Genomic DNA, 13,957 nt, shown 5'->3' with positions numbered 1-13,957 from the left:
TTGCCGCTGTGGGGTGACGGGACACCTGATAGCGGCAGGACCCGCTGTTCCCTCTGCTGCCGGGACTGACATTTCCCTGTGACACCACCGCGTCTCCAGCAGCAACCCCTGGGGGCTTCTCAGAACAGCCCTGCTCTCCCTCATGTTTATCAAGCAGCTCTCCTCTCTCTACTCCAGCAGCTCCAGCGGCTCCGGGGCTGATGCTGCTGCTTGGAAACTGCAGTAAACCTGGGCTATGGGGGAGCCAAATCACCTCCTGACACAGGACATCCCCTGAACAGCAGACAAAGCCCAAACCAGTCTGGTTTGGGGCAATGGGGGCTTTATGTGGAGTAAAAGTCCTTTAAGTAACCCCTGGAGCTGCCCATCCCAGGTTGTGCCTTCCTTTTCTCAAAAGCAGGGATGGGCTGTGTCCTCTCTTCTTCTAGGCCAGGCTGGACAGGGCTTGGAGCTCCCTGGGACACTGCAAGGTGTCCCTGCCATGGCAGGGGGTGGCATTGCATGGGCTTTAAGGTCCCTTCCAACCCAAACCACTCCATGATTCTCTGATTTCCGTTGCCATCTCCTCTTTCCCATCCCTCCTATCTCCTTTCCACACCGTTTAATCTCATGGTATTGCATATCAGTAGCAGGAAGATGCTTAGGACCAGATTTTCCCACAGCCTTGTCCAGCTGAGGATCAGAGAAAGTTCACAGAGCTCTGGATTTGGACTGGGCAGGTTGCAATCCAAACCAGCAGCAGGACAGGACAACTCCTTGTCACACCTGTGAGAAACCAGCTTAGCAAAAGTGTTTGCTGAACTTTTGACATTTTGGGAGAAATTGGAAACAATTCCTTGGCAGAAATAGGATTCATGTGACAACGTGCAGTCAGCTCTGGCCCACAAACAACAGAGAAGGAAAACATCACAGAATTATGGAATCCTTTAGGTTGGAAAAGGTTTCTAAGATCATCAATCGAACCATTCCCCCTGCCAAGGCCACCACTAACCCATGTCCCCAGCTGTCACATCCACACAGCTTTAAATCCCTCCAGGGATGGGGACTCCACCATTGCCCTGGGCAGCTGTGCCAGGGCTGGACACTCCCTTCAGGAAGAACTTTTCCTTAAAATCCAACCTAAACCTCTCCTGATCATGGACACACAGATCCATTTTAAACAGACCCCCTGCTATATAAGGGGGGCTCCACAGTTTCCTTCACCAGGTGAAAGGAGGAAACATTCCCAACCAAGCCACACCTGAGCAACTCACCAGCAGAAATGGCTCCAGGTACATTTTATTTCAGTTTTAAAGGATTTCCAGTGCTGGGTATGTAGGGTGACAGGAGATGATGATGATGGGCTGGTTCTGTGGTGGGCTACACACACTCCTCGCCATCCCTAAATGAAAATATGGCAATTTCTAAATCCATGAAAAAGAAAACCTTTTCCTGCAGTGAATCCATTAATTAATCTTTAAGCTAAAGTGGGCAAGGAGAGTGCTGCGAGTTTGAAGAACAAGATTAAGCCACAATTATAATAGTTACTATTACCATAAATGTTGGCAGGGATAATAAAACTCATATTCCAAACTTCAGACAGGGATGACTATGATGTCTAATAATGTCCAAGTCCTACAGGCTTCAGGGCATTTCACCTCCTAAAGGTCTTTGTTTGAGATGAGCTTGGTGGTCTGTGTGAGCACAGGTGGACTCTTGTGCTGGATATCATGGGTTGAAAACCTTTAGGCTTCACCAAGATCACCAAATCCTAAAGATTGTGACCCAGGGAGCAAAAGCAGCTGGTCACAGCACAGGTGATGCTACCAGCTCTTGTCCCAGTGAGGGCAGGGACAAGGCCTAGGGGAAAACATGAGTGTGTCAGGGAAAACCATAGCGACACCCCTGAGTTTTCATGGAGCAACCACAATTCCGGCCAGGAAGACGCTGCTGGTCATACTGGGAGCAGCCCCAGCCCCAAAGGCAGGTCCAGTGAAAGGGTCTCCCTCGATTTTGGGGAGGGCTGAGCTCATCCATTGTCCAACAGGCACCACGGAAGGTGAGCGTGGAGCCAGCACAGGCAGAACAGGCTGGGAATGAATTCCCAGGTGCCACCTCCTCCTCAGCACAGTCCCCAAGGGCTCCCAATACCTTCCTCTCCACTTTGCAGGGTCCTGGCTCTCTCCTCTGGCCATTGCTGTGATCACCCTGGGACTGCAGTGGCCACAGCCAGCTGCCACCTTCCCGGCCATGCCCCTGTCCAGCCTGTTTGCCAACGCTGTGCTGAGGGCTCAGCACCTTCACCTCCTGGCTGCTGAGACCTACAAGGAGTTTGTGAGTGCTGTGGCCTGAGGGCACCTCCTCTGTGTTCCCTTGATGGCTCCAGGACTGTAGGACTCCCCAGAGAATTCCCAGCTGTTGGTGTTTTTGCCAGCTCTCAGGGAGGAGAAAGAACCTTAGCAGGATAAGGCAGGTTGTGTCCCACCAGCAGCCTGGACACTGTCAGCTCTCTGTCCCCTCTCTGATGTCTCTCTGGGGCCATTTGCACTTGTGTCCAGACCCCCTGCACAGGGCCAGTTGGGAGGTGGCACAGATATTATGGGACTTCCCTGTGTTGGTCACATTGTCCCTGGGAGGCTCTGAGTGTGCAAACCCAGAAAGTGTCTGCTGCTGCCCAGGAGCTGGCACGGGCTGTCCCTTAGGCACAGGCTGTCCCTGGGAATCATCTCCTCCTTGGAAGAACCTGTCCTGGGTGTGTTCTGTTCCTCCTCCTCCTGCAGTTTGCCTGGAGCAGAGTCTGCCCACCCTTGTGACACCCTGTTCCCTGTGTGACACTGCTGTCCACAAGCACAACTGGTCCTTACCGAAGAGCAGCACCTTGCCCTAGGGAGAGGGAGACCTTCAGGGCAGCTGTTGTGCCAACACACAAATTCCTGTTTCCCAGCTCTCCACCCTATCCAGAGGCACCTCCTGACTCCCATTTATTCCTTGTAAAGAGGAACCATGCAGGACAGCTTGGGAATTCTCTGTGCTCTTCTCCAGACCACGAGGAGCAGATCCGAGTGTATCTGGAATGTCTCCACAGGAACGCAGCTACATCCCAGAGGACCAAAGGCACACCAACAAAAACTCCCAGGTAGCCTCCTGCTACTCGGAAACCATCCCTGCTCCCACAGGGAAGGAGGATGCCCAGCAGAAATCGGTGAGTTCTGACCTGGGGCAGGCACAGACCTGTTTGTAGAGTCCCTGCTGCAGGATCAGAGGGTTTCCACCTGTGAGACCTTTGGTGTTTTCACCCTCCTCTCTCTTCTTTGCTATTTAAACCATTCATATTCTTCTGGGTTACACTATAAATCTTATTCCCAGCTCCAGGAAGAGGATACTGCTGTGTGCACACATGGGGCTGGGTGGTGCCCTCAGCCTGCAAACGGAAGCTGCAGGAGCAGTGTCCCTCTCTAGATCACTCCAGGCTGCTCCAGAGGGAGCAGGACACTCCACCAAACACCACACCTACTCAGCTTTGCCCCATTTCTGCCTCAGTTTCAGGACATGGAGCTTCTCCGGTTTTCCCTGGTTCTCATCCAGTCCTGGCTGACCCTGGTGCAGTACCTGAGCAAGGTGTTCACAAACAACTTGGGTTTTGGCACCTCAGACAGGGTGTATGAAAAGCTAAAGGACCTGGAAGAAGGGATCCAAGTTCTGATGAGGGTAAGTTCCAGCATGACTGTGGAATAACAGAGATCTCCCAGGCACGGGGCACTCTCGGGGATCCACAGACCATGAGAAATCTCCCTGCCTTCCACAGGGCATCTTTCCGACTTTGCTTCCCTTTAGATAACAAGATCATGACTCCTCAGTGCACAGGTCCCATCACTGAGGAGGTCAAGAACACAGGACAGGTGTTACCAGCACTGCCACAACCCCCCAGAGAGCAGATTCCACCAGGAATTGCAACATTACAGATCCAAAATCTTTCCAAACCCAGCACGAAAGAATTTCCAGTTGCTGAAATACATCGGACAAACAGCAGCACAATGTTTGTTACATCTCCAGGCACACTACTTTGAAATGGGGCAAATTTTGCAACCTCACAACAAAAACCCATTTTTGTGCAAGGAAGAATTTGCTCTGATGTTTCCCTCTTCCATTAATACTCCAAGATGAGAGCGGAAGGGTGATCTCGCCAAGGAAGATCTTGTCAGAGAATCCCAGAATGGTTTGGCTTGGAAGTGACATAAAAGCCCACCCAGTGCCACCCCTACCATGGCAGGGACACCTTCCACTATCCCAGGCTGCTCCCAGCCCTGTCCAGCCTGGCCTTGGACACTCCCAGGGATCCAGGGGCAGCCACAGCTGCTCTGGGCACCCTGTACCAGGGCCTGCCCGTCCTCACAGGGAGGAATTTCTTCCTGAGACTCAACCTGAATGTCCCCTCCTTTAGTTTAAAACCATTCCCCCTTGTCACTCTCCCTCTCTCTTATAAGCCCCTTTAATTTGGGGTTTGATGTTTTAAATTAAATTGCCCATTATCTGCCAGGACATCCATTCAATTGTGTTCATTCTGTAAGTTTATCTGCCAGCATCACCCTGATGCTGTAGCTGTGGGAAATGAGTCTGGGCCATTATTTACATCTTTTAGCAGTTAAATAACTCTGCAAGTCAAGCCCTGTGAGCAAACACAGACCTGCTGTGCTGGAGTAAGCAGGCAAAGGAATCAGGACCACTGCAGATTTTCCTCTGCATTCCATGTGTGTTTGGGCATTGGGAAGCCACACAGAGAAATGACACAAATATTCCATTTTCACCAATTTGTGACACTTTTTACCTCACCAAAACCATTCTGTTGCTGAGCACAGCAGAGGGAGTGGCTGATTACACATCTCCAGATGTGGGGCTGGATCAGAGCTTTGGGAAAGTGGGGAGGAAAGAATTATCTGTGCAGTTCCCCAGCTCCTTGGCTGGAGGGGCTGCAGAGAGATCGTGTGATTTTGCCTTTATTTTAAGCCCCCCAGGGCACTCCTCCCTCCCTGCAGCCCCGTGTGTGTCACTGGCACACTCAGTGTGGCATCACCCCGCGGCACCACGTCCACCTGTGCGTTCTGCCACGCACACGCCCAAAACTCTGTCTGAAATTTAAGAGCGGGCGGGAATCCCCCTGACGTCTCCCAGAGCTCGGCAGGAGGTTTGTCCCTGGGAGATGGCGCTGTCCGGCCCCGCCTGTCCCGGAATGTCGCCGCTGTCCCGCAGGGGCTGGAGGAGCGGAGCCCGCGGGGCGCGCAGCTGCTCAAACTCACCTACGAGAAATTCGAGCTCCAGCTGCGCGGCGAGGACGCGCTGCTCAAGAACTGCGGACTCCTGTCGTGCTTCAAAAAGGACCTGCACAAGGTGGAGACCTACCTGAAGGTGATGAGGTGCCGGCGCTCTGGAGAGGGGAGCTGCGCCCTCTGAGCCCGCGCTGCTCCTGAGAGAGGAAACTCGAGAATAAAACCCACTGCTGCCAACACGAGTCTGGCTTTTGGGAGGGACGGGATGTTCGGGGTGGGGGAAGGGGCCAGATGCCGCAAGGGCAGGGGTGATTTGGGGCTGGGGGCTGAGGGTTTGGGTCTGGGAGGTATATTTGGAGCTGGAGGATGAGGATTTGGGGGGCTGGGGAGATGGGATTTAGGTCTGAGAATTTGCTTGAATTTGGAACTGGGGGGAATTTGGGGCTGGGCAGTGGGTTTGGGACCGGGAGGTGAGGATTTGGGAGTGGAAGGTTGGATTTGGGGATAGACTTTGCTACAGGGTGGTTTTGGAGGGGGCACAATAGGGGCTGAAGGGGGTGAGTTTGCAGCTACAGGGCAGATTTAGGGGTAGATTTGGGACTGGCTGGTGGATTTGCAGCTGGAGGATAAGGATTTGGTGCTGTGAGGGTGGATTTGGACCTAGAAGTGGGGATTTGGGACTAGGGGGGAATTGGGAGTGGATTTGGGGCTGAACAGTGATTTGGGGCTGGAAGGATAAATTAGGGCTTGGATTTACAGTTGGGGCACAGCTGGGACTGAGGGGAGTGAATTTGTGGCTTGGGAGGGATTTGGGGATAGAATTGGGACTGAGCGGCAGATTTGGGTCTGGGAAAGTGGATTTGGGGTCTGAGGAGGGTGGGGCTGGGGGGTGAAATTGGGAGGAGGTGAGTCCAAGGTGGTCTTCGTTGGTGGTGCTCACAAGGTGGGTGCTGGGGCCAGCCTTGGCACAAGCCAGCCCCAAGCTGAGGATTTTCCTGTCACTGAATTTGGGAATACCATGGCTTCCCAGGGAGGCTCAGTTTTGTGCCCAGTTTTGTACTCACCTGAGCAGGTACAGCCACTTCTCAACACCAACCTCATGGCAGAGGGGGAAAAGCTGACAGCAATGGAAGCCTTGGCCTTGCAGGGTCATGTTTTGTTATTAAAGCAGCTGAAATGAGGGCACAGAGCGGTGTCCCCAAATCCCCTCGGTTGTTGTAGCTCATTCCCAGTGCTCAGCTCCATCACTGCTTGCTCTTGTGGTGTCATTTCCTGAGACCCTGATGTGCTTCCATTTGTCCCACAAAAAGAAAGGTTTGCATTTTCTTGTCTGCTTGGAAGGAGCCAAGTCCAGGGTGGCCTTGGCTTCTCTGGAGCTGCTCCTGCTGTGAGCCAGCCCTGGGCACTGCCCAGGCTCCCCCAGGGAATGGTTCCAGTCCCCAGGCTGCCCCAGGAGCATTTGGACAACACTCCCAGGGATGCCCAGGGTGGGATTGTTGGGGTGTCTGTGCAGGGCCAGGGCTGGGACTGGATGATCCTTGGGATCCCTCCCAACTCAGGATATTCTGTGGTTTTTGACTCCTCCTGCAGTTTGCCTGGAGCAGTGTCTGCCCACCCTCATGACACCGTTTTCCCTGTGGTGACACTGCTGTCCACAGGCACAACTGGCCCTTACTGAAGAGCTGCAGCAAAACTGGAGCATTCTGGGGTGTGACACAACCAATACCCATCAGATTTTTTGTGTATCAGTTAAGATGGAATTTCTACTGGTTTGCTGTCTCTCCACACTCCCCCTTGCAGCCCCTGCTCTCCAGCCCCTCCCAAAGCCACAGAGAGCTGACCTGACTGGCACTGCCCACAAGGGAAGTGAGCAGCCGAGTCAAACAGAAAGCTCTGTTCCTGCAGAAGTCATCCTTCAGTTCCCTGCCCACTCACTTTCCTCGTGACAGAGTGTGGGAGGGAATTCAGCGCTGGGTCTCTGCAAGGCACCATCCAGCCCGATGGAAAGGGGAACAGACGGGGATTTGGAAGCACTTGCTAAGGGGTGAGGCTGGGTGTCCTTGTGGCTCATTGCCTTGTGATGTCAATCAGTCCTTCTAAAGCAGAAACCTTTTCAAGTGGTAAATTCTGGGGAAGGTGCCCCTTATATATGACAAAAGTGTGCATAGGGATGAAATTAAAACACGTTGTAGGGAGAAATTTACCCTTGATTTCTCTCTTGGGCCAATGAATTGTCCTAGGAACAGTTTGACCTCAAAGAAGAAATTTTGTTTGATCTCAGTTTTAATGATGCCACTGAATTGGAGCAGTTCAGTCTATATCGTTTCCAAAAGTTTTGCAGTGTTTTATTAGGGATGAAAGTTTAATGTTTTGAGACACCACGTGCATCACATCCAAAGTCTGCTTCTCCTCAAATGCATAACAGCAACAGAAATGGGCAATAAACCTAAATGCTACTAAAATTAAGCCCCAAAATAAACGCTAGTTTTGGAAAGGAGGTGTTTTCCTGTCAACTTACTGAGGTCAGCTATATCTGGAACCAGCCGAGCTGCAGGATTATTTAGACAGAGTATCAGATGTGTGCAGCACTTCCAGAACAACAAAAGGAAAGAGCCCTCCCTGCAGGAGCCCATGTAAAGCCCAGAGCTGCTCTGAGACAACTGGAGGTGGAAGGTGACTTACCAGCAGGAGTAGCTGTGGGACTCATTTGCACAGACATGGGAAAAGTATTTCTCTAAGAAGAAAAAAATGATGTAATAAATGTGTCAAGCCACAAGAGCCTTGTGAACCACAGGTGTTGAACCCCAAGTAGCTGGGGCTACGTAAAACAAAGGTTCTTTCTACTTTCAAACATGTTAGCCATTAAACGATATAAGATTTTGAAACCTGGTAATGAATGAACATCTGAGGCAGCTCAAGCAATGGGAAGGGGCACCAAGCTCACCAAATCAGGAAGGAAGTGGGGGAAGTCTCATTTCATAATGAACTCTTGCCCAGGTAGTCTGACCTCTCTTTGGGGGAAAAAAAAAAACAACCAAAAACCAAAACAAAACAAAAACAAAAACCAAGAACAAAAACAAACAAAACAAAACAAAAGAACCCTGGGAGAGCTCAGGGATGAGCCACAGGAATGATGTGAGATCCCTCTTGAAATGAGAGAAGTGTAGCCTGTTTAACAAAAAGGAGAGGAAAGGAGTTTGCTACAGGAGAAATCACCCAGCCCTGGCTAAGCTTGAACCACAAAGGCAAAGGTAAAGCAAAGTCCACTGTCTGGACCCAGAACTTGGAGACCTCCAGGTGGGAAGATGTGGTGATACACAAGGGAAGAGAAGGAACCTGGCCTCTGTGGAAATAAATCCCTGCTGGGGCAATTTATCAGGTGGAAATGCAATTTCTATATTCTATTGTCTTATAAACGCATCAAAATGAAATTATCACCATCCCCAGCAGTGTGACCAGAGGGTGAGGGAGGGATTCTGCACCTGTGTCCTGCTCAGGTGAGACCCCACCTGCAGAGCTGCCTCCAGCCCTGGGGTCCCAGAACAGGAAGGACCTGGATCTGCTGGAGCGAGTCCAGAAGAGGCCATGGAAATGCTCTGAGGGCTGGAGCCCCTCTGCTCTGGAGCCAGCCTGGGAAAGCTGAGGGTGCTCACCTGGAGAAGAGGAGGCTCCAGGGAAACCTCAAAGCCCCTTCCAGTGCCCAGAGGGGCTCCCGGAGAACTGGAGAGGGATTTGGGACAAGGGATGGAGGGACAGGACAAGGGGGAGCAGCTTCACCAGGGTTAGATTGGATATTGGGAAGGAATTCCTCCCTGTGAGCGTGAGGAGGCCCTGGCAGAGGACTGAGCAGCTGGGGCAGGGCAGGCTTCAGTCCTGGTGACAGAATCAGAGCCAGTGAGGTAAGAAAAGCTCTCCAAGATTGCAACCTGTGCCAAATCCCCACCTTTTCATCCCCCAGCCCAGAGAACTGAGCCACGTCTCAATCACCTCCTCAGACAGCAACTCCACCACTTGGGCAGTCTATTACAAAGTTTAATCCTCCTCTCTGGGAAGAAATTCTTCGTAATGCCCAACCTAAACCTCCCTGGCACAACTCAAGGCCATTTCCTCTCCTCCTGTCCCTGTTCCATGGGAGGAGAGCCTGACCCTGTTCCCTGGGAGGAGAGCCTGGTCCCCCCACCAGGCTGTCCCTCATGTCAGGGAGAGATGGAGAGCCAGAAGGTCCCCCCTGAGCCTCCTTTTGTTCAGACTGAACAACTCAGTAAGGAGAGGAGAGGAGAGGAGAGGAGAGGAGAGGAGAGGAGAGGAGAGGAGAGGAGAGGAGAGGAGAGGAGAGGAGAGGAGAGGAGAGGAGAGGAGAGGAGAGGAGAGGAGAGGAGAGGAGAGGAGAGGAGAGGAGAGGAGAGGAGAGGAGAGGAGAGGAGAGGAGAGGAGAGGAGAGGAGAGGAGAGGAGAGGAGAGGAGAGGAGAGGAGAGGAGAGGAGAGGAGAGGAGAGGAGAGGAGAGGAGAGGAGAGGAGAGGAGAGGAGAGGAGAGGAGAGGAGAGGAGAGGAGAGGAGAGGAGAGGAGAGGAGAGAAAACTGGTTTTACAAATACATCAGGAAAAACAGGAAGAACAAGGAGAATTTTCATTAAATGGGATTTTCCTTGTCAGTGGGGTTGAATTTACCAGCTCCCTCCCAGGGGTTTAATCCTTGCCAACTCGAATGTAAGTCCTGCTTCTGGCACCAGACACATGAGCACACACACAAAAACACGAGCACAGCCCTGAACGTACACAGATATTTCTGCCGGCTCACAGGACACTCTGGCTGCACAAACTCAGCATTTATTAGGAAATAACATCCAAGGAAAGAACTGTGAAGGAAGTAACATTCAGTGAGAGTGACAGAAATATTAGTAAGGAAATAGCTAAGGAAATAGCCTCCAAGGTAAGAACTGGGATCCAAGGAAATAGACAAGGGAATAACAGTCCAGGATTGGAATCAAAAGGAAAGTTTCAGCAATTCCTACATAGGTGCAGGAGCTGGAAAAGACGTGTTGGAATCCGCTTTCTTCCCCCCACTCGAGTTCTTCACTTTGTGTCTCTTCCTGCGAGAAGAACCTCTGTATTCTCTTTCTGCATTTGTTTCTGCAATTCTTCTTCTCTGTCAAGGACATCCATGATGTATTGAACCAACAGCAACTCAGCTTCGCTGAGCTCAGGCAAGTCCTGGAAATTGCCATGGAAGGGAAGGATTTGGAGAGCTGAGGAAGAGCAGGTGGTGCAGGTAGAGGAGCAGAACTGGCATCTGCTGCCTGCACTTACCTGCTCTGCATCCCCTGACTCTCTGTACTTGTTCTTCCTCCATTTCTGTCGCAGTTTTACAGACAACCTGAAAACAGTCAGGACAATCCACACACGACAGAGGTTTATGTCCAAAAAAGAGACAGAGGTGTCCCTCAACTATGTTCAAATACAGGAAGAGTCCATCAGGGCACACGTCCGCGGGGTTTTCTCTCTCGGGGGTTTCAGAGGGCTCAGCCTCCCTTTAATCCCAAACTCCGAGCCACACGTTGCCCTCTTCCTTTCCCCATTGCTAAGGTACTGGGAAGGTGCAGCCTGCCACATACGCCCCCTTGAACCTGGCATTTTAGCACAAAGTTCGGAAGCTCAGGGTTGTGCAGACCCTTGTCTGTCTCAGGGGCCAAGCTGTCAGGGGTCTGCAACAAACCTGCGGCGTGAAGACAGTAGAGACATTTCAAAGACGTTAACACCCATACCTTCAACCCCTTACATTATTTGTACAGACATTAGCATACATCTTTCATCTCCCTACAAAGAAAATGAACAAGGAGGTTTGGCGAGGGAGTGCTGCAGGAGGTGCACAACTTCTCCCTGCTCGGGGTCATTAGAGGACCCAAGAAGGACATTCCCGGCCCTTTGCCGGCGCTGCAACAAACGCGACGTATTTGACAGACAGAGCCCCGCATGGCGCTGGGAGAGCGCGGGGAGCTTCCCGAAAGCCGGGCCAAGCTCGGAGTGTCCGCCGGGAGAGCCTGAGGGAGGCGCAGCGCCAAGGGCGGGAAGCGCCGGGAGCCTGAGGGGCGGCAGCGCCGCCTCAGCGCGGCGGGAACAGCAGCGGCGGAGGCCGGACGAGCCCGCTGCAAGCGCCGCTGCAGCCGAGTCCCTGCGGCGAAGCGCTCCGGCAGCCGGGCTCTGGAGGCGGCAGCGCCCGGACACTGACGGCACAGCTCCCGCCGCGGCCGCAAGGCCACATTAGCGCCGGCAGAGAGCGAGGGGCAGCTCCGCCTCAGCGCGGCGCCACCGGCAGCGGCCCCCGGGCGAAGGGAGCCGCGGGCAGCTCTGGCAAGGCCGGCACGGTCCCCGCAAGCAGCGCACACACAGGCGCCCCGGGCCCGGGCGGAAAGCGCGGCCGCTCCGCCGCACAGGCAGCTCCGGCTCCGGCTCAGGGCAGCGGCAGCGGCAGCGGCCACCCCGGCCTGAGGAGAAACGCGCGGGCCAACAGCTCGGGCCGGGGCGGCTCCGGCAGCGCTTGGGGCAGGGCGGCCTCCAGGCATGGGCACAGTGTCCCAGAGGCTCAGAGTCACTGACCATGGAAGACACCGTGTTCAGCGGGTCCATCTGTGCCCGATCCCCACCTTGTCACACAGGCCAGAGTGCTCAGTGCCACCTCCAGCCATTCCTTGGACACCTCCAGGCATGGGGTGTCCACCACGTCCTTGGACAGCCCCTTCCAAGCCCTGACCACCCTTTTCATGAAGACATTCCTCCCTGATGTCTGTGTTTCCTGTCTTCCACTCCCTGGCATGATTTTCAGGCTATTCTGAGCCATATTAGACAAAGGCAGGTTTCATGCATGTGCACTAAACCTGCTTGGGAAGACGATTCTGCTCAATGACAGCAGCCCGTCAGCAGGAGGCACAGCAATGCAAGCAATCAGGCTCCATGCAATGCAGGCAGGCAGGTGTGAGGGAGGGCCAAGGGAAGGAGCAGCAGGTGGAAACCTCAAGGGTGCAGAGGGGACAGTGATGCTTGAGCAGCCCTATGCCGGCACCACGGGGACACCAGTGCCACGGCCCCTGCAGAAGGACACCGGTCATTCCCCTTCCCACAAATCCTCCAGAGCTCTTGTGCTTGCAGGAGACATTTGGAACACAGCAAGTCTTGTCGCTCTGGAAAGCTACAGGGGCCTTGGAGGTTTTAGAAGGCACTACTGCAAAGCTCTGATATGCAAAGATGTATGCAGCCAGGAAGGCCTCGTGGAAAGGGGAAGTCGCGTTGTTGCAGCTGAAGCAGGGGACTGGAAGGGAAGCCCAAATGCTGAGCAGCAGGGAGGTGACTGCCAGTGACAGGTGATGCTCGTTGTACCTGCACCACCAGTCCAGGCCAGCTGTTGGGCACAGGCAGACAGAAAGGCACCGTCAATGGCAAGGGGAGCAACAGCTGTGGGAATGTCCCTCTGGATCTGGGCAAGACCATAGAGAATTGATGCACGAGGGAAGCAGGAAGAGATGTCCCAGCTGCATCAAGCAGGAAGGCAGACAGTTTCCTTCTCCAAGAGTTTAGCTTTGTCCTTATTGGCCGCCCCGAGAAGAATCCAGACATGGTTCCCTGACTCAGGGAAAACACAGAATTTACAGCTTTGCAGGAAAGGCAGCAGCGCAGGTGGACGGCAAGGATGTTCTTGGGGCATGCAGGGAGAAAGGCAGAAAGGCAAAGGCCCGGCTGGAACTGAATTTGACCAATGCCAAAAGGGAGAAGCGAAACTGCTTTTACAAATACATCGGCAACACCGGGAGAAATGAGGACAAACTTTGCTTTTACTGAATTCAGGGAGAAACATTGCAACAGGGGATGAGGAAAACCCTGAGGTGCTGATGCCTTTGCTGGGTGTCCCCACCTCGTGGTGGCCTGCAGCAGTGTCCGACCATCCCTCAGCAGTGACAGAAAGAAAATTACAGATAAGCAAAATTCATCAAGGAAATAACAACAGCCAATGAAACAGCGTCCCAACGAGAGCCTCAGCAGTTCCTATACTAAAATGGGAGGTGAAGAACTATTGGCATGCCTTTATCTTCTGGCAGGAGCTCCCTGCCCTGTTCCGCCCTGAGTCTCGGGGGCCGGGACAAGGACCATGTGGACAAAGGTCTTTCCAGGTTCAAGTGGCTGCCCAGGGTGAGTCAGTCCAGGAACGCAGGTTGAGAGGTAGCACCGTTCCTGATTTTTCCCCAGGCAGCTCCCGGCACTATGCCAAGAGTGGGCAGTTCCCAGAAAGCAGCGCAGTCCGGGACACGGCTGTAGGGCTTACGCTCTAGAGCACAGGCTGTCAAGCATGGAGGACAGGAGCAAGGATGAGGGACAGCTCTTCTGTGAGGTTTCCAAAAGGGTTGATTGCAAGGAAGGGTCAGGGACGAAGGACCCTGAACACCAGTGTGCAGGAGCTTCTATACTGGGGAGGTCTCAGGGCAAGGGTACAGTCTTTAACCAATAAGGAAAGCACAGGAGAGGAACACAAGGCAGGGTTTACAATATAGAAACCAATGGGGGAAACACAAGAGGAAGGAGCAATTTACTCGATTCAATGAGGCTTCAAAGAACAGGGAATTGACAACCAAGTTTCCAGACCAAATGGTAGGTACAGGGTGGGATTGACAACTTCATGTGAGGAGGAAGAGGGAACTTTCTGCATCAAGGGGCAGGTTTTAGGGCA

At 53.2% G+C, this 13,957-nt stretch overlaps 1 protein-coding gene across 1 annotated transcript; it reads left to right on the top strand.

Annotated features, from left to right (window-relative positions):
• Window positions 1-2,144: 2,144 nt before the first annotated feature.
• On the top strand, window positions 2,145-5,480 carry LOC117006662 (somatotropin-like). Its single transcript, XM_033079212.1, has 4 exons — window positions 2,145-2,313; window positions 3,065-3,181; window positions 3,520-3,687; window positions 5,227-5,480. Exons 1-4 carry the CDS (start codon window positions 2,230-2,232, stop codon window positions 5,425-5,427), a joined length of 570 nt encoding a protein of 189 aa, XP_032935103.1. The 5' UTR covers window positions 2,145-2,229; the 3' UTR covers window positions 5,428-5,480.
• Window positions 5,481-13,957: the final 8,477 nt, after the last annotated feature.

Source organism: Catharus ustulatus, chromosome 23 (genome assembly GCF_009819885.2).
Source record: "Catharus ustulatus isolate bCatUst1 chromosome 23, bCatUst1.pri.v2, whole genome shotgun sequence".
In the NCBI taxonomy this organism is placed as follows: Eukaryota; Metazoa; Chordata; class Aves; order Passeriformes; family Turdidae; genus Catharus; species Catharus ustulatus.
The sequence above is the reverse complement of the archived record's forward strand: the minus strand, read 5'-3'. Positions and strand labels throughout refer to the sequence as shown.

Excerpts from the sequence above, each read along its gene's own strand:
- LOC117006662 (XM_033079212.1), top strand. The coding sequence starts at position 2,230 with ATGCCCCTGTCCAGCCTGTTTGCCAACGCTGTGCTGAGGGCTCAGCAC. Across the intron at positions 3,182-3,519 it reads AGGATGCCCAGCAGAAATCG|TTTCAGGACATGGAGCTTCT; the intron begins GTGAGTTCTGAC and ends TTTCTGCCTCAG. Across the intron at positions 3,688-5,226 it reads GGATCCAAGTTCTGATGAGG|GGGCTGGAGGAGCGGAGCCC; the intron begins GTAAGTTCCAGC and ends GCTGTCCCGCAG.